Raw genomic sequence first — 22,610 nt, forward strand, 5'->3', positions numbered from 1 at the left:
TTGAGCTGTCATCCCTGTCCAACACCTCAGGTTCACACAGGGGGTTTGCTGTTTTATTGTTACATTATTACACAGGCGTCATTCACTGGGTGTAGAGGCTGGCTGCAAAGACGATGTCCCTCCGTAGCAGGGTGGCTGCCGTCTCCATCTTGGCACCTAGCACAGGCTCGCCCACCAGGCGGGCCGCCCCCCGAAGCGAACGACACATCTCGGCCAGGCGTTGGATGCAGCGGACCACCAGGCCCTCGGGGGTCCCCGAGAGCCCTGCCAACTCAGAGAAGGGCTGTGGGGGAAGTAGGGTGGGGACTGAATACGGTAGGGCCTGGGCAGCCTCTCCCCAGTCAGGAGTCCACAAAGCCCCAAACCCCAGCTACTCACCATGCCCCGGGCCCACTCGTACACAACCTCGACCAGGCCAAAATTCAGCTCTCCCACAAATTCCTCCACTGTCTGGTTCAAGCCACAGGCCACCTGCACCTCACCGATCCGCTTGGCCACAGCCCGGACACGTTCCACCCCCTGCAGGTGGGGAGGAGAGGTTCAGCCCTGCCTTCCTACTCCAGGAAGGAGACCCAGATCAAGGAAGAAACAGTTCCAGCTCTTAGGGGCACTTGCAGGGCTGGATGGGGCACGTGGGGAATACATGGGGTCGGGGACTGGAAGTGCCACGGCCGAGGGTGGGACGGAGGTGGGCGTCCCCTACCTGTTTAAGGGTGCTTGGGAGCTGATCACTAGGGTCCCCGGGGCTCTGGCAGACCAGGCCGGAGAGCAGGGCCGCGATCTCCTCGGGCCGAAGGGCACTCAGCGCGTTGTCAAACATGAGTTCAGTGAGGAGCAGCTCATGGCTGCTCATGGCACAAGCCACCCGCCCTGCCAGCTTCACGGTGCCCACTTCATCTACGTACCCCAGGGTTCGGAGCACCTGGAAGGATGGTGGGTGTTGGGAGCCTGCAGACCTCCTCCTCACTAGCCCCCCAGCCCCATCTCTGCCCTCCCACCTCTACTCGCTGGTGGTACTCAGGGAGCAGCAGAAGCGACTGATCCGACAGCAGGAAGCGCAGCCGCTCCATCTCCTCCTGTATCTGCATCCGCCCCCGCAGCTTCAGGTACTACAGGGGACCACCGGCAGGAGCATGTTAGCCTCCTCGCCCTCAGCAGGGGTGCACTGAGGACAAGGGCTGCGATGGGGGTGGCCAGTCTACAGGGAATGAGAGGAAAAGTCCCCCTCCCAGCTTGGAAGCTGGCATCCAGGAACCTACCTGGGCAGGGAAACGGGGACTGTGTACACACTGAGCCCCCCGGATCAGCTCCTCCAGCTTCCGGACCCGGAGCCCCGCCTCTACCACCGACACATCCTTGAGCTGCAGGTCATTGACAGGGTCAAGGGTAGGGGGTCCTGCTGGGTGGGCCTGAGCCAGACGTAGTAGTTCCTGGACAGCAGCTGTCGCGGCCGCAGAGGGAGGCTCCTTCCTGAGAAAGGAGCAGGTCTTGGGACCTGGGGCGCAGGCTCCTCTTCCTCAGGCTGCGGGAGCCTGCCCAGCCACACCTCCCCACCCCCCATCACGTGGTCCCCGCCCCAGCGTCTCTGACTTGAATTTTGGTTGCTGCCTCTTGCTGAAGTCCTCCAAGATCTTCTCCCCATTCAGCCGGAGCACCTTGGTGGTGATGGCAGCCACATCTCCCGGCTGGAGCTTGGCCACAGTGTGGCCACAGGGCCCTGTGAAAAGGGGAGAGCAGAGTCAGACCTTGCCGTGGGCCCAGGCATCCCAACTCTGCTGCTGTCAGGAACTCGGCCGTCTGTCCCACTCTCACCTTCAGGCAGGAACAGCTTGAATCCCACGAGGTCATCTGGGTAGGGCACACTGGGGGAGGCTGGCCCCCTCTCCTGCGGGTCCTCAGATGTGGGCTTATCACACAAGACCAGAGTCGTGAATACTCTGCTGGTGGAGCTCGAGGAGACCTAGGGGAGGCGGGAGGCCAGGACAGGGCAGTGTGAGGAGTGGACGTCAAAGGTAGAGACCAGATCACCAACCTCAGGCAGGGACTGGGGTGCAGCCATGCAGAGCCCGCCAGTATGGACTGGTAACCAAGTCAGGTGATCAGAGCAGACTCTGGGGGCAGAGCTTGGGGGAAGGACAAGGAGGTGAGCATGAAGTGGTGGGGATGGGATGGAAAGGAGGGCTCGAGTCAAAAACGAGAGCACTGGTGAATACAACCGGCCCCTCGCCAAGTGGGGAAGATGAGATAGGGCTCGGCCCCATCCCTGCCTCTGGGCTTCAAATTCCCATTGCCCTCACCTGAAGGATCACACCCAGGGCGTTGTGATGCTTCTGACTCTTCACAATCACCACCCTTCCCGCTGAGAGAGATTTCAGCCCATTCACAGACTCTATGATGCGTCGCTGAAGGGCAGGGACGTGAAGAGGGGATAAGGGAGGAAGTGTCACAGAGACACTAGGACTAAGTTCAGGAGTACCCAAAGTGTCACAGTCTCTTCCTCCCTGTCTGCCACGCCTGCCCCCAACACTCACACGCACGTACCTGGATCAGGCTCCGGGTCTCTGTCAGTTCCTCCCCGTAGCTGTAATACTCAGGCAGGTCAGCGAGTTGGCCAGTCACATCAGGCTCCTCCAAGGCCCCCAGCCGCTTGGTCAGCTCAGCCAGAGTCTGTTCATGGGCCTGGGAGAAGCCAGTGTGGGTGTGCAGCAAGAGTCTCCAGGCCCAGAACCCTCCACTTTCGCCCACCGGCCTCTGGATGCCCATCTCGTCCAGGCCTGGCTTCCCTCGTCCACATCCTTCACGGCAGCCTGGTCACGCCCACCTCCTCACCTTACTGTCCTTGCGGGATGGAAACTCAGAGAAGCTCCTCTTCATCATGTCCTCCACCCGGAGGGCGTCCACCCGCAGCAGGTTGAGGATCATGGTGTACGTGAGGCGGAACTGGGACTGCAGCTGGGACGGCTTCCCCTGGGCCAGGCCAAAGAAGCCAGTGAGGCGAGGGGAGACCTGCTGCTCAGCTGCTCTACTCCCAGCAGCTCTAGTCCCAGCTCCGCAACCACAGGGCCCTAGACAAACTGCTCGCTCACCTCTGCAAAACAAGGGAGTGAGACTAAATAGATAGACTCTCCAAGGTCCCACCTAGCTCCATATTCACAGTGAAAAAAGACTAGAGGAGAGGAGATCCAATCTCATCCTTGGATCTGCTCACTCCTACCCTGGCTCCTCCCAGGCAAAAGGAAAGCAGAAAGAGGGGAGAAGGGAAGAGGGTTGGCGGAATCTAGCAGGTGCCCAGAGCCGGCCTCACGCTGCCCCGGCTCACCATCGTCATGCGGTGCAGGTCCGCCATCTCGGGCACGCGGCCCTTGCAGAGCAGGATGACGGTGCCTGTGGGGTCCAGGCCCCTCCGGCCCGCCCGGCCTGCCATCTGCACATACTCCCCAGGGAGCAGGTCCCGGAAGGTGGAGCCATCGTGCTTACGCGTGGAGTCAAATACCACTGTCCGGGCTGGCATATTTACACCCATGGCGAAGGTCTCCGTGGCAAACAAGACCTGGGACGGGGGAGGGGATCAGCAACGGGGCTACACGCAGCTGTGGCCCAGCCCTGGCCAAGCCCACCTCACTTCGTAGCCAAGGCTAAGAAGGCACGGGGCACAGTCCCAGACGGTTCACTCACAGGACCTCATTTAACTCTCAAGGCAAATCTACAGTATGTACTGTCGTTTTCTTTGTTGTATTTATTTAGCTACCTATTCCTTTCCTTTTACCCCTATATCCCACTCCCATCCCCCCAATATCAATCATCCCGCTGTATTTAACGCGTACCTTTTTGCGTGAATGTGTTTTATAAAACGTGTCTTATTTTGTGTATAATTTACAATTTGCCGTAAAGGCGATTACACATCTCCTTCTCTTTTCTTCTTTTCTTCCATGTAGTGTTTTCAACATCCATCCACGTTCCTGTGGTATATCTAATCCACTGCTTCCAACTGCTGCAGAACACTTTGTGGGGTGCGTGCTGTACACCTACCTACCGGCTCTCCCAGTGAAGGGGTACCACCAACACCCTGCCACAAGAGTACAGCCAACAAAGGAAGAGCAGGCGTGTTCCCTCAATGACCAGGGTTGAGAATTTCATTGTGATTTACACTCAGGAGGGGAATTTAGGGACAAAGAGTATGTATATACTTAGTTTTGCCTCCAGAGTGCCAGGATGCACTTCAGACTGGCCACACCTGTACAAGGGTTCCTGTAATCCTGCAGTCTCCTACGTCTTGGGCAACGCTTGGCATTAGCCACTTTCCTGTATTTTACCGGTCTAATAACTGTAAAGTCCTAGCTCGTGAGTATTTCAATTTGCATTCTTCTGATGACTAATGACCTTCGTAAGTTTGCTAGCTTTTGGGGTTTCTCTTCTGAATACTGCGTGTTCATACCTCATACACCTCCATCTTAAAGTGTGAAATCTACAGTTCAGGGAGCTTTAAGTAATTTGCCCAGGGTCACACAGTGAGTAAGTGGTGGAGCTGGGATTCACACCCAGGCAGCCTGGATCCAGAGCCCAAGTTCTTAACCACAGCACTGTCCTGCCTAAAAGCTTTCCCCTCCCCTAAGGGGGCAACGAATGCCTTGGGGAGTCCCTCTCCCAGCAGCATGTGCACCTTGACCAGGCCACGGCTGAAAAGCATCTCCACGATCTCCTTGAGGATGGGCAGGATGCCGCTGTGGTGCACACCCAGGCCGCGGTGCAGGAGTTCAGACATGTGCAGAACCTGTTGGGGGCCGAGGCCCAAGATCAGGGATGGGGTCATGGAACACCCAATCCCCACCAGTCTCTGGGTTCCCCCCTCCATACCTGCGGCAGCTGGCGGTCAGAGCCTCGGAGGCGAGCGAGGCAGCGCTGCAGGAAGAGGTGAATCTCACTCTTCTCTGAACTCGTGGTGAGGTCAAGGGAGGTGAGGCCCGAGGCCTGCTCATCACAGCGGCCACGGGAGAAGGTGAACACCACCACGGGCAGCTGCGCACGGGTGCGGAGGGAGGCCAGGAGGCACAGGTACACGCCACGGTCCTGGGGAAGTGGGGAGAAGGGAGTGGAGACTGAGTCCCTGATCCAGTGGGGGCCGAAGTGGCGGGAACTGAAGCCGAGTCAGATCAGGCAGTGCTCAGAGCTCAACTCCAAACACCTAGGGATGAGGGGAGAAGGACACGGGAGAAACAGGCGGTGGTGGGTACAAAGCCTGCCAGTTCTCACCTGTGCAGACCCCCCCTGATGCGTGGGCTGCTTGGCCCCAAAGGTCTGGGCGTGTTTGCTCATCCGCTCCTTCCTGGCCTCCACAGCCGCGTAGTACCTGGGGCAGGGGAGGGGCAGCGATCAGTCACACCCAGCTAAGCCCAGCCCTGACTCTTCCCAACTCAGGCTTACCCCTTTGTGTGGAAGGTGCCTCGGGAGTCCAGCAGCAGGAAGAGCTCCCCCTGGGTCTTGGGGCTGTTCCCCGTGAAGAGATAATGCTCCAGGGGGACTGGGCGAGCAACAGTGCTGATCACATAGATCTGGCGACGCTTCAGCCTCCTGAGTGAGGAGGAGAAGACAGAAGATCAGGGGTGGGAGTGCGGGGAGGAACCCACATCCCCACCATCTTCCCGCACTCTGGCTTCACCTGGTCTTTTCTGGGAGCCGGACTGGAAGGCCGTCCCCGTCATCCTGTCTCTCAACTTGCGAAGCGATCTGAACCCAGGTGGGATCCCTCAGCCTCCCAAGCTGGACATGTTCCCCGGCTGCACCCCTTTCTCATCCCCACCCCCAAGGCCTGACCACTCCCCCTGCTGTGATAGTCTATGCCCCCGGCCCCGACTGAGGCACGCTACAGCCCCCTTCACCCAAGCACCCCAGGACACAAGTCTCACCCAATCCAGTCAGCAAATTCAAGGGCGTTGGGGACAGTAGCACTCAGAAGGATGATGGAGACGTGGTCAGGAAGCATGATGAGCACCTCCTCCCACACGACTCCGCGCTGCGCACAGGGATGGAAGACAGCTCAGAGGGGGATGCCCTTCTGCCCCTAGGAAGGGGCACAGGGTTCCGTGTCGGAGCAGAGGAGGCAGTGAGGTTCGCAGGGTGTGTGGAATAGAGGAGCTGCTGAACCAGCCCCACAGGAGGGGACTGCCAGGATATGGGGACCCCGTCCCCCTACCTCAGCATCGTTGATGTAGTGAACCTCATCAAAGATGACCCACTCCAGGTCTCGGATGACATCCGAGCCACTGTACAGCATGGAGCTGGAAGAAAGAGACCCAAGGCTGACTTCCCAGTGGCTCCTGTCTCTACCCTCAACTCAGCCAACATGCTCTCCAGAGCAGCCTCACCTTCCTGACCAAAAACCCACCCGTGTTGAGTGCCCATCTCTCACCGAAGGATCTCTGTTGTCATAATGAGGCAAGAGGCCTCTGGGTGCAGCTGCACGTCCCCGGTGAGAAGTCCCACATCCCCAAATGTGTTTCGGAAGTCCCGGAACTTCTGGTTGCTCAGAGCCTTGATGGGCGAAGTATAGATGGTGCTGGGAGGAGAGCATGAAGTTAGCCGGTCCCTCCACGCTGAGGTCACCTCCTCTCCCACCCCGAGCCTTCCCAGAAGCCTGCCACAGAGCTCAGGCGCCCCCCTTCACCCTAACTTCCCTCACGTTCCCCTTCATGGAATTACCCGGGAAAAATTCTGTCCCCCAATCCCTTCCGAAACTAACTAAACTCCCCACACTTTCTCATTTCCCCCTGGACCCCTGCCTCAAGTTTCTCCCCCAAAACTCATCTAAAGGAGGAAGTAGGGAGGTGGAGAAGAGATGAGACTTAGAAAGGTTGCAGGAGAGAACAGGGCTGGTGAAGGGGAAGCGGGGGACGGGACTGTACCGCGTCATGTGTTTCTGGGCAAGGGCAATGGCGTATTCAGCCACAACCGTCTTCCCTGCGGACGTGTGAGCTGCAACAAAGACCGAGTCATGCCGTTCCAAGTGTAGGATGGCCTGTTTCTGAAACACATCTGGCTCAAACGCCCACTGTGGGAGAGAGAAATAGATAGGGGCTGGAGAAGGGAGAGGGGTCTTCCTGCCTCCAGCTCACAGGATATTCAGGGCAGCGGGGAGAAGGCCAGAGTGAGGCCAGTCTGGGACTGAGGTCCAAGCTGGCCTGAAGGCATCTGGCCTCTGGTGGGGAGAGGAGACAGGGAGTGGGCTGGGAGGAGGTGGGGGAGCACGTGAGGACTGGGCCACACTACCCGGAAGGCTGGCTGGGGAATGAGTCGGTAGAAATCATCGACAGGGGAGGTGACATCCACAGGAATGGCCCACTGCTCCTGAGGGGGGGGCTTGGGAGGCTCTGGGGGAGCTACAGCTGTGGACGCTTCCTGGAAGGGGAAAGAGGTGTAGGGTCAATAAAGATACAGTCAGAAACCTCTCTGTTACTACTCCTCCCAAAAGATGCTCCAGTCTTCCCCTTGGACCCAACCAGGCCAGCCCACCCTGTCTGTGACAAGACCCTTCTTTCCTGCCTCAACCGCCCAGAACCACCAACCTGCAACACTAGGTTCTCCAAGCTGCTTGCTCGGGCCAGGGGAGCACTGCAGGGAGAGGCTGAAACAGTGTCCCGTCTGGGACCGCCTGGCTGTCCCACTGCCTCACCACTCTCATCCTCATCGCCCCCACCCAAATCCAGGGGCTCCAGCAGACGGCTGAGGCTGAGCAGGCCGGGAGCTGGAGCCGGGTGATCTGAGGAGCAAGGCGAAAACGGAGGCCTGGTCATGTCCACCCCTGCTCTGAAGAAGAAGGGCACCACTTCCCCTACACGCCCCCATCTCAAAACTAAAACTCACCCTCTGGTGCAAAGTCCACACCTTTCTTGAAGCCAGGTGGGACAGTAAGAAGATCTGGAGGACAGGGACAGAGAGAGAGAATCTGGGCTCCTGCACACTGCCGTATAAGTCACGTGGTACATTAACCTAAAGGACATCCTTCACAGCACAGACGTCGCAGTTGCGGGTATTTATCATGACAATTTTCCAACAGATGACAGTAAAGGTTGTTATGGAAGGGGTACCTTTTCCTAATTTACTCAGGGAAATGGAAGAGCTAGCAAGGACCCAGTGACAGGCCCGGGCCCCTCTTCCTCAGGGCCCAGACTCAGAGCCCTACCTCCCAAGGGTCCATCCCAGCACCACCTCACCTTTCTCAAAGTCTATCTCCTCCTCAGCCTCCTCTCGAGTGCTCAGATCTGTTATGGTGGGCTCATCCATTCCCCCTGGGGAGAGGTTGAACAAACAGGGATTCATGGGGTGGGAGTGACACAGGAGGGGTGGAGACTAAGGGCTTCCTTCCCTACCATCCCATTTCCACAAGCGTCACCTGGCCAGAATGGGTACTGTGTTGGATTCCCCCACAGGGACTGGGAGATGGGCCCAGGTGGCCGGCGAAGAGACAAGGAGGTCGTGGCCGACAGGTTTGTATTCTCTAGCAGGACCTGACGCAAGAGATCAGAGCGCCAGTGAGGCTGAGCTTGCCTCTGACTCCCCTTTTCCCAACCCTGCTTCTCGTGGCCCGTGACCTCTTACCTCCTTGTAGCCTAGTATCTGGCCTGTGGTTGGGTGTCTTTGGGCCTGTAGGTCGGAGGGGACTGGGGCCCCCAGTGTGGCCAGGAGAGACCAAGGATCCATCTTCCTCTGCCATTTTCTGGACAGAAGGAAAGTAATTTTCAGGTCTTCTTTCTCCTGTGTCCCAGCTTTCTTCAGGGACCCACCTCCCTAGTCCAGGCCCCTCTAGACCCCTCACCGGGCTGAGTGTTCCACACCGTGCAGAGGCAGCCAGGCGGGAGATGACAGAAACAACTGCTCTGCTTCTTGCTGCAGATCTGGGGCACAGGGAGGGAGGCCGTGGGGAAGCTGGAACAAGGGCAAGATGAGACGCATAAGGTAAGAGAAGAGAGTAAGACACAGAGCAAAGAGAAGGTGATAGGATTCATACTTAGATCAGAAATGGGAGATGTCCCAGAGAGACTAGGACAATCAGGCTGAAGGACTATTTTCCAAAGGTGGTTCTGCTTTACAGGACAAACGGCTTGCAACCGAATTACCTGGGGTGCTGGTTAAAAATACAGATTTTGGATTTCAGGACCTATGGACCTAAGAATTTGTATTTTAAAAAAGCTCCCCCACTCAGCTCGGTGCTCTGTGATGACCTAGATGAGCGTAATGGGGGGAGATGGGAGAGAGGTCCAAGAGGGAGGGGTTATACGTATACATATAGCTGATTCACTTCGTGGTACAGCAGAAACTAACCCAACATTATAAAGCAATTATATTCCAATAAAAAAATAAATGAAAAAAGCCCCCTACTAATCATGAGGCACACTGACATTTCAGAATCACTAGTTTTAGGAAAAGGGGTCCCAGACCTAAGGATGAAGAGCCAGGTGCTCAAAGGCTAGCATCTCAGCCACCAACAAGTGCCCTGGAGAGAGAAAAAGACTCCAAGGAGAAAAGACACATTTGAAAGAGCAGTTCTCAGAGTTAAGGTATCCCTAGGGCTTCCAGCTCTGTCCCCCCATGGGCTCTGACCCACAGCAGGTCCACTGGGTTGGGAGTCTGTCCAGCACCAGTCTAGGCCCGGACGACAGGCGTCCAGAGACAGAAGAGCCAGGTCAAGTTAGATCCTACTGTGATGAGGGTGAAGGAGGTTCTAAGTTCAATGAGGGTCAAGGTTAGGGTCAATCAAAAGTCACTCACGGTGCTCTCTGGAGCCCCAGGCACATTCAGCAGCTCCCAACGCCCTGTGCATCCCAGCTCTACGGCCCGAAGGGGCAGGTCCAGAGGATCTGGGGGAGGTAGCACTACGGGGGAAAGGTCACAGGTCAGGGGTCAAGGGTCATTCCCTGTCTACTCCTCCTTTCCACCCACTGCCCCTCACCGATTCGCTCCGTCTCCATCATCCTGGAGCCTCGGCCGCTACCTGGCAGCCCGGAAGTGTAGGGAGGAGCCGAAACGGCGGAAGTAGAAGCGACTTCCGGCACAACCCCTCCGGGGGCGGGGATGAGCGCTACCGAGGGGCGGGCCCAAACTGGTGGGATGCCGGGCGGAAGTGTGTGCGCCGCGGGCCGCCTTGGTTACCGCGTTCTCCGCCCTTCGCTACGTCATCGCTCCGAGCCCGCGATCCGCTGCCCGCTTGGGCGCCGCCCGAGACCGTGGGACTTCGGTTGCCGCCCCCTCAGGTAAGGCCTTCTCCTCAGCCTTCGTCCCTTTTTTCCGAGCTCCTTCTGTCTTCTTGCCCCTTTGGTTGCTCTGAAAGCGCTGCGCGGGTTCCATTGCCTCCTCTGCTTTTCGGACCCCGCGATTGCCATACTAACCCCAGCGAGGTAGGGGGGTCTGGTACCATCGTCTTGGCGACGGAGGGGGTGTTTCTCCCTTCCTGGGCCACATGGTGCCCCTAGGCGCTGGTATCCGTGATTCCTGAAGTGAGAAGGAAATTCTGGTTGATCCCGACGAGCGGGGGTTTGGACGGCAGCCTGGTTTAAGCAAGGGGTAGGGAGAGGCAGAAGACAGGAGTAGGCAGGCCTGGAGGGGTGGGGCTGGGGTCAGTGTGCACGGCGTGTGAACCCTGGGCGGTGACAGTGGAGAAAGATGTCTTGGGCCCTGCCCCTGAACCAGGAGCCACCATGTTGGTGATACCCCCCGGACTGAGCGAGGAGGAGGAGGCTCTGCAGAAGAAATTCAACAAACTCAAGAAAAAGGTGAGGGAGTGTGTGCGGGTATGACCCAAACTTTCAAAGACTCTACACTGAGAACACCTGGGGTGAGTGTGCGGGGCTGGGGGGGGTGGGGATTCAGCTAGCTCATACCTGGAGACATACCACCTCTCAGTGTAGTTTCAGCAATGGACTTTCTCAAGTGTGTACTTTCTTTTGTCTCTTTTCTATGCAGTCTGCCATGGAGTTTTCTTCCTTTTCCATGGCTTTTAGTACCACCTAAGAGCCGGCGATCCCAGGCTTGGTTTTTCCAGTTCCATTTAGTGTTTTGCTGATAACTTTCACATATCCAAAATTGAAGCTATCATCTTGTCTGTCCTAAACTTGGTCTTCCAAATAGGGCTGACTACATTTACTTATCCCATGTGTTTGGAATGAAAGTCTTATCTGTCTTCTGCTCAATTTGCATAGCCAAACATTTGCCGAGTCCGTCTTGATTCTTCCCTTGAAGTAATTGCTTCTGTTTACTTTTTCCTGTGTATTCCCTAGATCAGGTCTTTGCTGATGCTCACCTAGCCTGTCGTAATGGTCTCTCAACAAGTTTCTTTTTTTGGACAGACTTTTTCACTCCTGTTAAAATGGTGCATTGAAAACACAAAACACCGCCTTTCTTTTTGTCAAAACCCAGTGGTTTCACATTGTCTATAAAACAAAGCCTTAATCAGGCATCCCTTTCTGTAGAACTATTCCTTGATCCCAAAACATGCATTCCCAAAGCTTTCTTATCTCTGCATCTTTGCCACCCTGTTTTCTTTGTCTAAAATGCCCTTTCCTCTCAGTCTGTGTTATGCAGATTGTATCCAGGACCCAGTTTAATAACCATTTGGCATCAGAAAAATCTTACTTGCTCTCAGCTACAATCTGCACTTATGATCAGTCTTGAAAATTCAACCTAGTCGTCATCTAATTTCTCAGACTGTAAGCTTCTTGAGGGGAGGATCTGTGTCTCATACTTTTGCGTATCCCTGTTTCAGAGCAATTGTGTGTTCTTATTAAACATGTAGGGGTGGATGGATGAAGTCCCTAAGAAGGCACGGAGGCTTATATTTAATTGCAGCTTATATCCGGGGGCTCTGGTCTATGATTGAATGCCTTGTTTTCAACTTGAAAAACATGAGACTGTGGAAAGCCTCTGGAGGCCATGGTTTGAATAGATTAGGTATGGCTGGCTTTGTAGATGATCTGGGGGACTATGTAAGAGGCAGGGCAGCCTCAATGTACCACTCCAGGGGCACCATTTGCATTGTTTTCTCTCAGCAAGGTGTCCCCGGAGTGATGCGCCCAGGGGCCTTGGGAGAGGACCTGCCCAGGGACTGGCCCTCACCAACTCGTCTCTTCTCACTCTTGTTCCCAGAAAAAGGCATTGCTGGCTCTGAAGAAGCAAAGCAGCAGCAGCACAGCCAGCCAAGGCGGCGTCAAACGCTGTGAGTGACAGGGGAAGCGGGGATAGACTGGAAGTGAGCAGCACAGGCTGACCTGTGTCACAGCCTGGCCAACATAATGCCTCTTTCCCTCGCCACTCCAGCACTGTCAGAGCAGCCTGTGGTGGACACAGCCACGGCAACAGAGCAGGCGAAGCAGCTGGTGAAGTCAGGAGCCATCAGTGCCATCAAGGCTGAGACCAAGAACTCGGGCTTCAAACGTTCCCGGACCCTAGAGGGGAAGTTAAAGGTGAGCACAGGCACAAAGATTGTTCAGGGACTCCTTAACTTCAGAGGGCATCCTTCCAAGTTGGAATGGAGGTAAGTTTAGGGGGAAAGTAATGCCAGTTTAATCATGGGCAAGTTGCTATACCATCCTGAGCTTCAGGTTTCTTATCTGTAAAGTGAAGAACCTGGATGACGCCTAGATTCTCCTCCATTTTACGCATCGTGTGACTCTAATCTGTCCTGTAGTAGAGCTCCTGGATTGTGTTGCTCAGAGGAGTTGAGCAGGCCGAGAATGTCATCAGGTTTAAGACATTTTTAAGTAAACTAACTGCTTTAAGTGTGTATTAAATCTTTTATGTAAAAGGAAAGAAAAGAAAAGAAAAGATAGGCCAGGGGAGCCGAGAAGAGGGTGAGAGAAAAGGACCTCCTTCTGCCCCGTGGTTAGGCAGCCTCCTGCTCCCCACTGAGGTGGGTCTCTGCCATCTTCCCAGGACCCTGAGAAGGGGCCAGTCCCCACTTTCCAGCCGTTCCAGAGGAGCATATCTGCCGATGATGAGCTGCAGGAGGTAATGGTTTCCAGTTGTCTGTCTCTGAGCGGCTTCTGGGGGACTGAGAAAAACGAGCGACCCACATATTTGGGACCACATGGCAGCAGCTGGGACTCATCTTAACCGTCCTTGGTTTCCTTTTCAGTCGTCTAGACGTCCACAGAGGAAATCTCTGTATGAGAGGTTAGAGAAAGATAGGACTGGGTCCCACTGGCGGGCGGCGGGGCCGGGGGGATTGCCTGGGTCCTTAGGAGGTTTGGGACTGGAGTGGGTGGAGCTGGGGCTACAGAGGGATTGCTGAGTCTCCCCAGGCTCTGGGAAGGTGAGGTAGAGGCCCCCTTTGATCCTCCCTGTCTACCTCTCCCCAGCTTTGTGTCTTCCAGCGATCGGCTTCGGGAACTGGGACCAGATGGAGAAGAGGCGGAGCGCCCGGGGGCTGGTGATGCCCCCGCTCGAAGCTTCGACTGGGGCTATGAAGAACGTGGTAGTGCCCGCTCCTCAGGCTCCCCTCCCCGAAGCCGCAGCCGGGACCGCAGCCGCGAGCGGAACCGGGACCGAGACCGGGAACGGGATCGAGACCGAGAGCGGGAACGGGAGCGAGACAGAGACCGCGATCGAGACCGGGACCGGGACCGCGATCGAGACCGGGACCGGGACCGAGACCGGGACCGGGACCGAGAGGGCCCTTTCCGCAGTGAGTGATCTTGGCTGGTGGGAAAGTGACTTCAGATAAGGTTTAGGTGGGTCCTACTAAAGTGGACTCTTAAAGTGGAGGGTGAGCTAGACTATGTCTCGTTACTGATTTCTGTCCTGTAGGGTCGGACTCGTTTCCTGAACGCCGGGCCCCTCGGAAGGGGAACACTCTCTATGTGTATGGAGAAGACATGACGCCCACCCTCCTCCGTGGGGCCTTCTCTCCCTTTGGAAACATCATTGACCTCTCCATGGACCCACCCAGAAAGTAAGGATGACAGTGGGGCAGGATGGTAGTCCTTGGAGGACCTGGGGTATGAGACCTGAGGGAGGAAGCTAGCCTGTCTTCACAGCCTGTAACACTGGGTTTGATTGGGTCCCGAGGAGCCCATAGGCCCTCTACTGACCCTGTGTTTTCTCATCCCAGCTGTGCCTTCGTCACCTATGAAAAGATGGAGTCAGCAGATCAGGCCGTTGCTGAGGTTGGGACTTCCCAGATCTGTTCTTCCCATCCCTCCTGCCATCCTTATATTTTCTTTCTAAAATACTGGGAACCAGGAGGAAGTCATTTCCTCTTGACAGAGACGGTCTCTCCCTGTTTACGCAGGAAACCTTGCATTCTCAAGTCCCTACTTAGTCTGTTCCTAGGATGGTAACTCCTGGAAATTCTCCTTTGGTTTGTCTATAATGTTTCCCCCCATCCTCTGCCCCCTCCCCTCTTCTGCCCCAGCTCAACGGGACCCAAGTGGAGTCCGTACAGCTCAAAGTCAGCATTGCCCGAAAACAGCCCATGCTGGACGCTGCCACTGGCAAGTCTGTCTGGGGCTCCCTGGGTAAGAATGGGATTCTTCCTCTCTCATTCTGTCCCCTACAGCTCACCCCTTTTTGTTCCCCAGCATGTCCCTGGGTTCTGTAGAGGTGATAGAGGTCTGGATTTGTGTGGCAGCTGTGGGGATGGGAAGGAGAATCGTCAGGCCTTCTGTCAGTTAGAAGTAGAAGGAGAGAAAAGTATTGAAAACAATTTCCAAGGCACTGACCGGAACGGGGAAAAAGTGGAAGTGACTGAGGTTGGTGAAGAAGGTGAGCATCTCATGCGGCCTTATTCATTTTGAGTTGCAGTATAGTTGGTGTTATAAAATAAGCCTTTGAAATTAGGGATATGGAACTCAGGTGTGAGGTGAGGCATGAAAATGTAGACTAGAGTCATCTGTATCACGGGGTAGCTGCAGAACCATAGCGTTGGCAGGGGAGACTGAATTTCAAGAGCAAGTGAACCGGGCCTGCGCTTGAGGAATAGTCAGGGGATGTGGTGGGAAGCTGGGCTGTGTTCCTCATGCCCCACACGTCCCCAGCCGTCCTGGCTTGTTAGGCTGAAGTTGAGGGCGCTGCAAAGGAGACAGAAGGAGAGGTCATGGGGCCTGCAGCAGCACCTGAGGGGCTTGGGTCATTGCAACCAAAGGATACAAGCTCTGAGAAAGAGGAAGTGATCAGCAGAGTCAAGATACAAAGCTCCCAGAGAATGGGGGCTTGTATGGGGGGTTCACTCTAGCCCCAGAGTGGCAAGGATGGAATCCTTGGAGGTGGGGTGAAGAGAGGGGACACACTGGGGGTAGGGAGGAAAGAGGAAGGGGAAGGGACGGCTCGAGGGCCAAAGCTACACCCAGAATGAGTTCTCCTGATGGAGTGAGTAACCCGTTTTACCTGAAATAGATTTTCACGTAAAGGAGTGGGCACAAGGGAGTTCAGAGCAAGAGTGGCCCTCTGTACAAGCAGGAACCAAAAGGACCAGCGCGTCAACAAAGGACTATAGAGATTTTTAAATTTTTGGTGTACTGACTGAAAGTTGTGGGCTAACATTATTCACACGTCTCAACGATAACATTTGGCGTTTTTCTAAGAACAAAACACTCATTACGGTATTTGCATGTGCCATGATAACAGTGTACACTCTTTTTTGCTGGGGCCACGGGTTGGTAGCCACTGGTCTAAGGGGGCTAAAGGTATTAATAGAAAGGCCATCCCGGCCACCAGAGGGCAGCATGGAAACTGGGCATCCAAGGGCCAGAGGCTAGAGTTGAGGTGGTCAAACTCTGGGCCTCAGGTCTCATCAGTGCCCTCCTTCAGACCTTAATGAATACTCTCCTCCCTCCCTAGCTGTGCAGAATAGCCCTAAGGGTTGCCACCGGGACAAGAGGACACAGATTGTCTACAGTGATGACGTCTATAAGGAAAACCTTGTGGACGGCTTCTAGGAAGTGGAACTGGATTCCGTGTGCCTCATCTGCCCCAGCGCTGGTCTCAGTAAAACACTGAGGTGGAAGCTCACACATCTCCCTCAGCCTCTGGTCTTTCAGCACTTGGGATTGGGCTTGAGCCTTTAAAAACGGCTGTTAGATTTGATCTCAGTTGTAACAACATGGTCAGTGCACGCTCCCCACTCCTTTACCCCAAAAGGATCTTGAACACAGGTGTTGTCGTAGTTGTTTTAATTTGATCTCATGCCCGTTTCCAACAGGAAACCCCTTATAGAAAACCCAGATCCTCATCTCGGAGTTTTTCCTTGAGCCAGGGCAGCACTTGGTAGAGGTTGATGTGAAAGTCTCGGGCGTAAGCAGGTACCTGTTGCTGCCCCTTGCAGACGTCCACAACGCCCCAGCTGATCACACCAACCTGAAGAGGGCGAGGGCGTCCCAGGAACCATTTGGTAGAATTCCTTCCTAATTCCAGGGAGCGCAGCTACTCCCAGCTGCATCTGAGCTGACCTGGGAGGGTTAGACTAGGGGCCCAGCTCAGTCCTATCCCCTGGCACACAGATCAGACACACACCCCTAAGTTGGCCAGTTCAAGGAAGAGTCCAAAGGTGAGGCAGGCTCCACCCTCCCCTTTCCAGCCACGTGCAGTGAGCTTTCCTGCTTTGGGGGCCATGCTGACTACTTGGCATCTCCCCACAGAGAGGAAAGGGGAAACTCACTTGAATGAAGCGACTCTTCTTGTGAATAAACAGGGGACCACCAGAATCACCTACAGGGAGGGAGAAGCTGTAGGGGAAAAGACTCTTGGGCCTCAGGAACTTAGATCACAACCAAAGAGCCTTCTCTCACCTTTGCAAGTGTTGGGGTCAGCATAGGGAGCCACCCCGCCGGTGCAGAGGAACCTGGGGGTGACTACTTCAGAGACGTCCTTGACTTTGTCATAGCCTATGGCACGTAGAGCATCCCTCTCACAGCCAGTTTTCTGTAGGTGAGGTGGGGATGCACGCAGGAGAGGAGTGATGAACAAAGCTTGCTTAGGAAGAATTGGGGCTTAAAGGACCTCAAGATCCCACATTCCTCACCTTTTCCCCATTCTTGATGTAGACCTCCTTCCGAGTTAGTGTCTTCTTACCATCCTTAGACAGCTCGGACACAAACAGAGCTTTGATATCCTTTGCTGGGAGCAGCTCTTGCACTGGACAAATAGACTGGGTCATTTCAGCACTCTCCCTTCCCCCATTGTCCTTGTCCTTTGTCACTCAGCAAATGTTCCTCCGCCCCTTCCTGTGAGCTAGAGATGGCTGGGCATCACCTGCCCTTCCTGCAGCTCCCTCTCATGCCTCCCTTGTCTCTCAGAACCTCACCCTACTCTCCCTGATACTGTCTTACTCTGTTGCTGGCACGTGGTTGACTGTGGAAGCCTCAAAGCTTGATTTGATCCCTCAGTGCAGGGGAGACAAATGGGCCTGTTGAGGAGAGACGGGAAAATTCGGGGATGGTGAACCCTGGACCTGCCCCAGTCTTCCAGCCCTGCCTTTCGCAGCCTTTTCTCTTTGGGAATCCAGATGGCTCACCTGATGGTCTCATCATACTTGAGCTTCTTCTTGAGCTTGATGAGGGCCACGTCATAGTCATAAAATTCAGGAATACCTTTTGCTTTTTTCGCATTGAGGTCGTAGTTTGGATGAAATAGGACTTCCTCTATCTCCCACTCCTGCTTCTTCCCTCCTGAAGTAGGAGAGTGGGTACCTCTAGACCACCCACTTCTCTGTAGGCAGTCTTCTGCCCCCATGTCATCCCTAACTCAAGTCTTCCTCATCCCTAAGTGGTCCAGCGTGCAAGGGAAGGGGCTGCGTTGAGGTCAGGTGGAGTGTGGCCTCTTGAAGAGAGTGGGAGGTTCTGCGCAGAGGGCGTGGCTGAAGCTCAGGATTGATTGGTTGCATCCTTACCCATGCTGACCTTGATTGAGTGTTTCTCGTCATCCACAGTGAAACAGTGTGCGGCTGTCAGCACAAAGTACTCGGACACCACAGCACCCATACAGCTCTCGTGTCCCTTCAAAGGACGCTGGGAAGAGAGCGGCAGAGGGAAAGCTCGGCTTTCACAGACAACGCCATCTACGAACACTTTGCCCTTCCCCCGACCTTTGTTTCACCCTGACCTCCCCCCTCATAAGTCCCCGCCACCAGGACACTGCACTCACAGTGACTGAGATCTTGGCCTGCCATGGTTGCTTGTGATAGTCAGTACCTTTCTTGTGCTCCCAAACCATGCCGCAAAGACCCAGGGTCCGGGTTTCATCTGGCAAGAAAGGAGATTGTACTGAAAGGCGGGACACTTCATTTCCAAATGGCAGCAGCCTTTCGGGGAGGGACGCCTACATGTCTATGGGGACCAGATGCCCATAGGAGGAAAGGGAAGGCAGGGGCACTTGTTTCCTTACATTGAGGGCAGGGAACCACTGTGGTATCGTGAAAAGAACGGGGAACAAAGATCAGAGAGCTGGATGTTTTCAGGCCCAGCTCTTGCTAACTTGTTCCTTGACCTCTCTTGGCCCCAGTTTCCACATCTGTAAAACGAGGGACTTAGGAAAGATCTCTGTATCATTCAGAACTCTGATTCTAAGATCAGGGAGTGGGCAGTACCAGGAAGCAAGAATAGTGACACGGAGGTAGAGAAGGAGGAATGAGAAAGGACTTGCAGACTGCCAGGGCTTCAGGAGGGGTCGAAGAATGAGTGACCTTGAGGGGTCTGGGGAGAGCTGACTTTCCTGACCATCTCCTTATCCCCTTCTGATATCTTCCTACCAAGCATTTGTATGAAAACATCCTCCAGGTTATCTGTGTCCTTGAGTTTGAACACGTGTTGCTCCTTATCCTTCTTGGAAGCCAAAGCATTGATGCTGTCTTGGTTCACCAGCGGCCCAACCCCAAACACATAGATGTCTGGGAGAGAAAAAGGGAGAGTGAGGGTCCAGGCCCTGGGGGGCAGGAGCTAAGAAAGTGGGGTGCTGAGTCCTAGGCAATAAAACTCACCCAGATAATCCTCCCTGGGCTTTTTGCGATTTCTACCAATGTCCAGCAAGTCCCGGATATCGTGAATGACAGAGACTGGATCCCCACCCATGTTGTGCAAGCCTGCAGGAGAGACCAGGACCATGAAGGTGGGAGACAAGGAAGGAAGAGGGTCAAGGAAGATAAACTGGCCAGAAGGAGTGACATATACGGCAGAGTGAGCAGGTTGGGGAGGAGATGGACGTGAGAGATGGTGGCGAGAAGGGTCCCTCCTCATAAAGGTTCACAGGAAGGGGCAGCATTCAGGCCCCCAACCGTGAGCCCAGCGCTGCACATGGACTTCAGGGCCACACGCTGGTTGGAGAGGGTGAGGAGTCAGAGGCAGGGGAACAGTCCCTCTGACCATCAGTCACGAGGAGGATGACGTGGCGGGTGCGGTTCCAGGCTTCAGGGAGTTTGTTCACTTCCCTGCTCATCATGTTGTATACTTCCAGGAGAGCCTTCTTGGTGTTAGTGCCTGCCCTCAACTTGTGGTCTGTGGAAAGGGAAGAAATCATCACCTCCACCTGGACTTCCGAGCCATCCTTGACCCCAGAGGCCTAGCAGCAACTGAGATCCCCCTCTGTCAACTTTTTGAGTTAATTGTCACCCCAGTGACTTCCCTTTGACAACGAAGTGACCATCTCAGTTCCAAAGGGTTCCCACCAAAAATCCCCATTTTCCAATGACCCTGCTGCCCATCCATGGATTAAAAAGTAGTCCTCCTTGTCTCACTGCCCTCCCCACAACACTCCTGAAACTTCAGACCTCTCTGACCACAATGGTGGGAGCGAACCTCCCACCATTCCCTTCCCTGACTTCTGACCTTTGTAGTTGATTTGGTTGAGCTGCTCTGTGACCCAGTCTGCATCGCTGCTCTTTGGATCAGACACTCTGATCAAAACTTTGGGGTCTGTGGCATATGTCACTAGACCATATTTTGGCTTCACCCCATAACTTGCCACCTGTGGGTGAGGGGAGCAAGGGGTCATGGCATTGAAAGTAGAATATATGGCTGGGAGAATTCAGCAGCTTTACTGGGACAGACAGTGAAGGACATAGTAAGAGACTCATCACCCTGGGGTTCGTGGAGGAGTCTGGGTTAAAGATCAAGAAACTGCTTCAAGTAAAAGGAAAGGAAGACAGAATAGGACCTGGAGATTTTCTGGGACCCTGTGGCTCAGAGGGGCTGGGGGCATCAGGGAGCTAGTCCTGGCAGGGCAGTGAGGTCCATTCAGGGTCCCCACATTCAGGGGGAGGGGGCCCCACCTTCTCAATGAAGTTTCTGAGACAAGTCTTGGCCACTGTGAAGTTGTTGGACCCAATGCTGTCTGATCCATCCAGCACCAGGTAGATGTTCATGGAGCCCGAGGGGTCCAGGATAATCTTCCTCTTCTGTTGTTCCCCTGGGTGCCAACAGAGAGACTCGGGCTCCAGGAGGCATGGTTCTCCTGCCCCTTCTCCATCCTCCTCCCACCCCCAATTCCCTGCCCTGCCTCCCCTCTCTATCTTCAAACCTGGGCTGTGCCCATCCTCAGCATCAACTCCTTCTATGGTCTCTGTCAGGGAAGACAGGAAGGCTTCGGCCACCTCTGCAGGGGTATCGTACATAAAGGAGTCTGGGAGAAGTCAGAAAGCAGGTCAAATGTCTGGGAGGGTCAGGAACATAGTGACGAGAGATGGTGGGTTTCCAGGGTGGGAAGGGCTCAGAAGTTCTTTGGGGAGGTTTAGAAGTGAGCAAGGAGCTGGGTTGCAGTAGGGGGAGAAGGCAGTGCTCTGGTGTGGGAATGTGAGGATGGGAGAGCAGGATCTGACGTGAGGGTACGGATCAAGGGTCACCTTGGCAAGAAGGCTCCGTTCCACTCCAAGAGCCACCTTCCTGACATGTTCGCTGCTGGGAGCCACGTAGGGTGAGCCCCCGGCTGCAGTAGTAGGTGACACTGTCTTCAAGGCGGTACTGGCTGCCCACCTTCCTTGTGCCAATGGGGATGCCCGGGTTCAGGCAGTACCCCGCTGCAGAAGCATGAGACATGGAGGTAAGGGCCAAAGCCTGAAGGCAAGGTAGAGCACAAGAGCTACGGTGCCAGTTCCTCAGGCTGAGGGTGGTCGGGAAGAAGGTAGTGTCGTGGGAAAGGGGGACGCTTCTCACCTCCATCATCGCAGATGGCCGTTTCCCCGTCCCACCGACCCGTCACTTGGCAGGTGCGATTGGCAGAGCCCCGGAGATTGTAACCATCATAGCAGTGGAAAGAAATCTCATCACTCAAATTGTAGTAGGGGGCCCGGGGCCAGTACTCCCCGTTCTCAAAGTCCTGTGGTCTGGGACAGCGAATTGCTTTGGGGGAGGAGAACAAGTAGACGTTACTGAGATGGAAGGACTGCCCTTTAGGATATCCCTCCTAGTCTCAGGGACCCTATCACTGAGAAACAGCGCCTTCTCGGTCCTACAGGATCAGCTGCTACCCTTGACCCCTGGAGGGTACCTCAACCCATGGGGAATCCTCCCACTCCCCCCTCCCCATTTCTGAGTGTTCTTTGAACTGCCAGGGCTGCCTGACACGGGGTAAACGCTTAGTAAAGATTAGCTCCCCTTCATTCTCCCTCCATCCCACCTCCAGCCCTTGCTCAGCTCCTACCCTTGCTCAGCCCAACTTGTCAGCCTGCCTGGTCTCCACACAAGTCTAATCTTATCCAGGTCTGGACCTAGGCCACCACCTGCTCTGTCCCTCCGCTGGCCCAGGTCCATCCTCACTGCCCTCCAACCTTTGCATTCGGCCCTCTTGACAATCTTTTTGTCTTGGGTCTGCAGGGTACTCCAGGATCCCGTGGATCTGCAGGTACGAATCTGCACAGGGTATGGGTAGAAGCCAGAAGGACACAAGTACTCCAGTGACTGGCCCGCCTTGAGAAGCCGGAAGGAGCCACCTTTGATCTCTACTCCCTCCAGAGAGCAGGGGCTCTGGGGCCCAGCCTCAGGCAATGGCGTCATGCTCACACCTAAAGAGAAAGGCTGGTGAAGCCCAGCCTCATAAGGCCAAGGACGGATCCTGGGGGCAGCAGGGGTGGGGGGGAGGGGGGCTGTGACCTCACTTACCTCCAGACAAGAGGCCCAAGATCAAGGGTACCAGGCAGAGTTGGGGGCTGCGTTTGCTCCCCATGGTGACGGAAGACAGGAGAGAAACTGGGGCTGGTGGCAGGGTGGCCTCTCCTGGCTCCTGCTGCGTGTCTGCTTGGCTCGATGGCCAAGCTGAAACTCCAGACCTGAGCCTGGTCACACGCCCTTCCCCTGCCCCTCACAGCCTCCAGCCTTTTACGCAATCTGTGTTCTCCCACCTGCTGCCCGCTCCACCCACCCTACCCATGTCATTTTCCGGAATGTCCGAGTGGGAGGGCCCCACTGCCAATCAAGGATACGGAAACTGCAAAACCCCACCTTTTGCTGCCCAAGGTCCAGGACTCTGCCTGTCAGCACCTCCTCTCAGCTCCAGTTCCTCCCCAAGCCCAGACCTCCCCCTTGGGGACTAGATATAAGGCCCTCACTGGCTGCCCTGTGGACTCTGTTATGGAGCAGAGTCCAGCCATTGTTTGTCCAGCAGGGTCTCTGACCTGCCTTCTTGCCGTTCCTGGAATCATTCTG

The 22,610-nt window shown here is 55.2% G+C and overlaps 3 protein-coding genes across 9 annotated transcripts; 1 reads left to right on the forward strand and 2 right to left on the reverse strand.

Moving 5' to 3' along the window:
* Positions 1-28: 28 nt before the first annotated feature.
* Positions 29-10,046, reverse strand: SKIV2L (Ski2 like RNA helicase). Of its 3 annotated transcripts, XM_032650338.1 has the most exons (28): positions 9,944-10,046; positions 9,763-9,866; positions 8,810-8,919; positions 8,593-8,710; positions 8,387-8,501; positions 8,208-8,282; positions 7,858-7,911; positions 7,560-7,753; positions 7,264-7,392; positions 6,900-7,045; positions 6,407-6,553; positions 6,191-6,275; positions 5,904-6,010; positions 5,422-5,568; positions 5,251-5,347; positions 4,855-5,067; positions 4,661-4,771; positions 3,320-3,550; positions 2,830-2,967; positions 2,542-2,679; positions 2,298-2,402; positions 1,813-1,960; positions 1,591-1,717; positions 1,260-1,470; positions 999-1,109; positions 704-922; positions 379-519; positions 29-283 (listed from the first exon to the last, which is right to left on the reverse strand). In XM_032650338.1, the coding sequence occupies exons 1-28, from the start codon at positions 9,963-9,965 to the stop codon at positions 83-85; spliced, it is 3,744 nt and encodes a 1,247-aa protein (XP_032506229.1). In that variant the 5' UTR covers positions 9,966-10,046; the 3' UTR covers positions 29-82. The 3 variants fall into 3 exon arrangements, with proteins under 3 accessions (XP_032506229.1, XP_032506230.1, XP_032506231.1); XM_032650339.1 differs by lacking the exon at positions 2,298-2,402 and having other exon boundaries at positions 32-283; positions 9,944-10,012; XM_032650340.1 differs by lacking the exon at positions 999-1,109 and having other exon boundaries at positions 32-283; positions 9,944-10,012.
* Position 10,047: 1 nt separating this feature from the next.
* On the forward strand, positions 10,048-16,135 carry NELFE (negative elongation factor complex member E). Of its 5 annotated transcripts, none has more exons than XM_032650349.1 (11): positions 10,048-10,244; positions 10,681-10,763; positions 12,133-12,202; positions 12,304-12,449; positions 12,919-12,993; positions 13,121-13,158; positions 13,344-13,669; positions 13,792-13,936; positions 14,096-14,150; positions 14,399-14,501; positions 15,823-16,135. In XM_032650349.1, the coding sequence occupies exons 2-11, from the start codon at positions 10,689-10,691 to the stop codon at positions 15,918-15,920; spliced, it is 1,131 nt and encodes a 376-aa protein (XP_032506240.1). In that variant the 5' UTR covers positions 10,048-10,244; positions 10,681-10,688; the 3' UTR covers positions 15,921-16,135. The 5 variants fall into 5 exon arrangements, with proteins under 5 accessions (XP_032506240.1, XP_032506239.1, XP_032506243.1 ...); XM_032650348.1 differs by having other exon boundaries at positions 10,051-10,244; positions 10,681-10,825; XM_032650351.1 differs by having other exon boundaries at positions 10,113-10,244; positions 13,359-13,669.
* Positions 16,136-16,137: 2 nt separating this feature from the next.
* CFB (complement factor B) lies at positions 16,138-22,266 on the reverse strand. Its single transcript, XM_032650341.1, has 18 exons — positions 22,068-22,266; positions 21,737-21,970; positions 21,123-21,308; positions 20,813-20,986; positions 20,491-20,592; positions 20,243-20,379; positions 19,800-19,938; positions 19,338-19,469; positions 18,956-19,057; positions 18,728-18,865; positions 18,124-18,221; positions 17,870-17,987; positions 17,495-17,648; positions 17,310-17,386; positions 17,003-17,115; positions 16,770-16,902; positions 16,640-16,689; positions 16,138-16,338 (listed from the first exon to the last, which is right to left on the reverse strand). The coding sequence occupies exons 1-18, from the start codon at positions 22,129-22,131 to the stop codon at positions 16,192-16,194; spliced, it is 2,298 nt and encodes a 765-aa protein (XP_032506232.1). The 5' UTR covers positions 22,132-22,266; the 3' UTR covers positions 16,138-16,191.
* Positions 22,267-22,610: the final 344 nt, after the last annotated feature.

The sequence above is a fragment of the Phocoena sinus genome, chromosome 11, assembly GCF_008692025.1.
Source record: "Phocoena sinus isolate mPhoSin1 chromosome 11, mPhoSin1.pri, whole genome shotgun sequence".
Taxonomy (NCBI): Eukaryota; Metazoa; Chordata; class Mammalia; order Artiodactyla; family Phocoenidae; genus Phocoena; species Phocoena sinus.

What these genes read in the sequence shown, in the direction of transcription:
- SKIV2L (XM_032650338.1), bottom strand. Translation starts at nt 9,965, where the DNA reads ATGATGGAGACGGAGCGAATCG. An exon ending in TGGAGAACCTAGTGTTGCAG is followed by an intron (nt 7,393 to 7,559) that starts GTTGGTGGTTCT and finishes TTCCCCTTCCAG; the next exon opens with GAAGCGTCCACAGCTGTAGC. An exon ending in CTGACCGCCAGCTGCCGCAG is followed by an intron (nt 4,772 to 4,854) that starts GTATGGAGGGGG and finishes GGCCCCCAACAG; the next exon opens with GTTCTGCACATGTCTGAACT.
- NELFE (XM_032650348.1), top strand. Translation starts at nt 10,066, where the DNA reads ATGAGCGCTACCGAGGGGCGGGCCCAAACTGGTGGGATGCCGGGCGGA. An exon ending in CCCTAGAGGGGAAGTTAAAG is followed by an intron (nt 12,450 to 12,918) that starts GTGAGCACAGGC and finishes CCATCTTCCCAG; the next exon opens with GACCCTGAGAAGGGGCCAGT. An exon ending in GTCTGTCTGGGGCTCCCTGG is followed by an intron (nt 14,502 to 15,822) that starts GTAAGAATGGGA and finishes CTCCCTCCCTAG; the next exon opens with CTGTGCAGAATAGCCCTAAG.
- CFB (XM_032650341.1), bottom strand. Translation starts at nt 22,131, where the DNA reads ATGGGGAGCAAACGCAGCCCCCAACTCTGCCTGGTACCCTTGATCTTG. An exon ending in GGCCATCTGCGATGATGGAG is followed by an intron (nt 20,987 to 21,122) that starts GTGAGAAGCGTC and finishes ATGCTTCTGCAG; the next exon opens with CGGGGTACTGCCTGAACCCG. An exon ending in AGAAGAGTCGCTTCATTCAA is followed by an intron (nt 16,339 to 16,639) that starts GTGAGTTTCCCC and finishes CGCCCTCTTCAG; the next exon opens with GTTGGTGTGATCAGCTGGGG.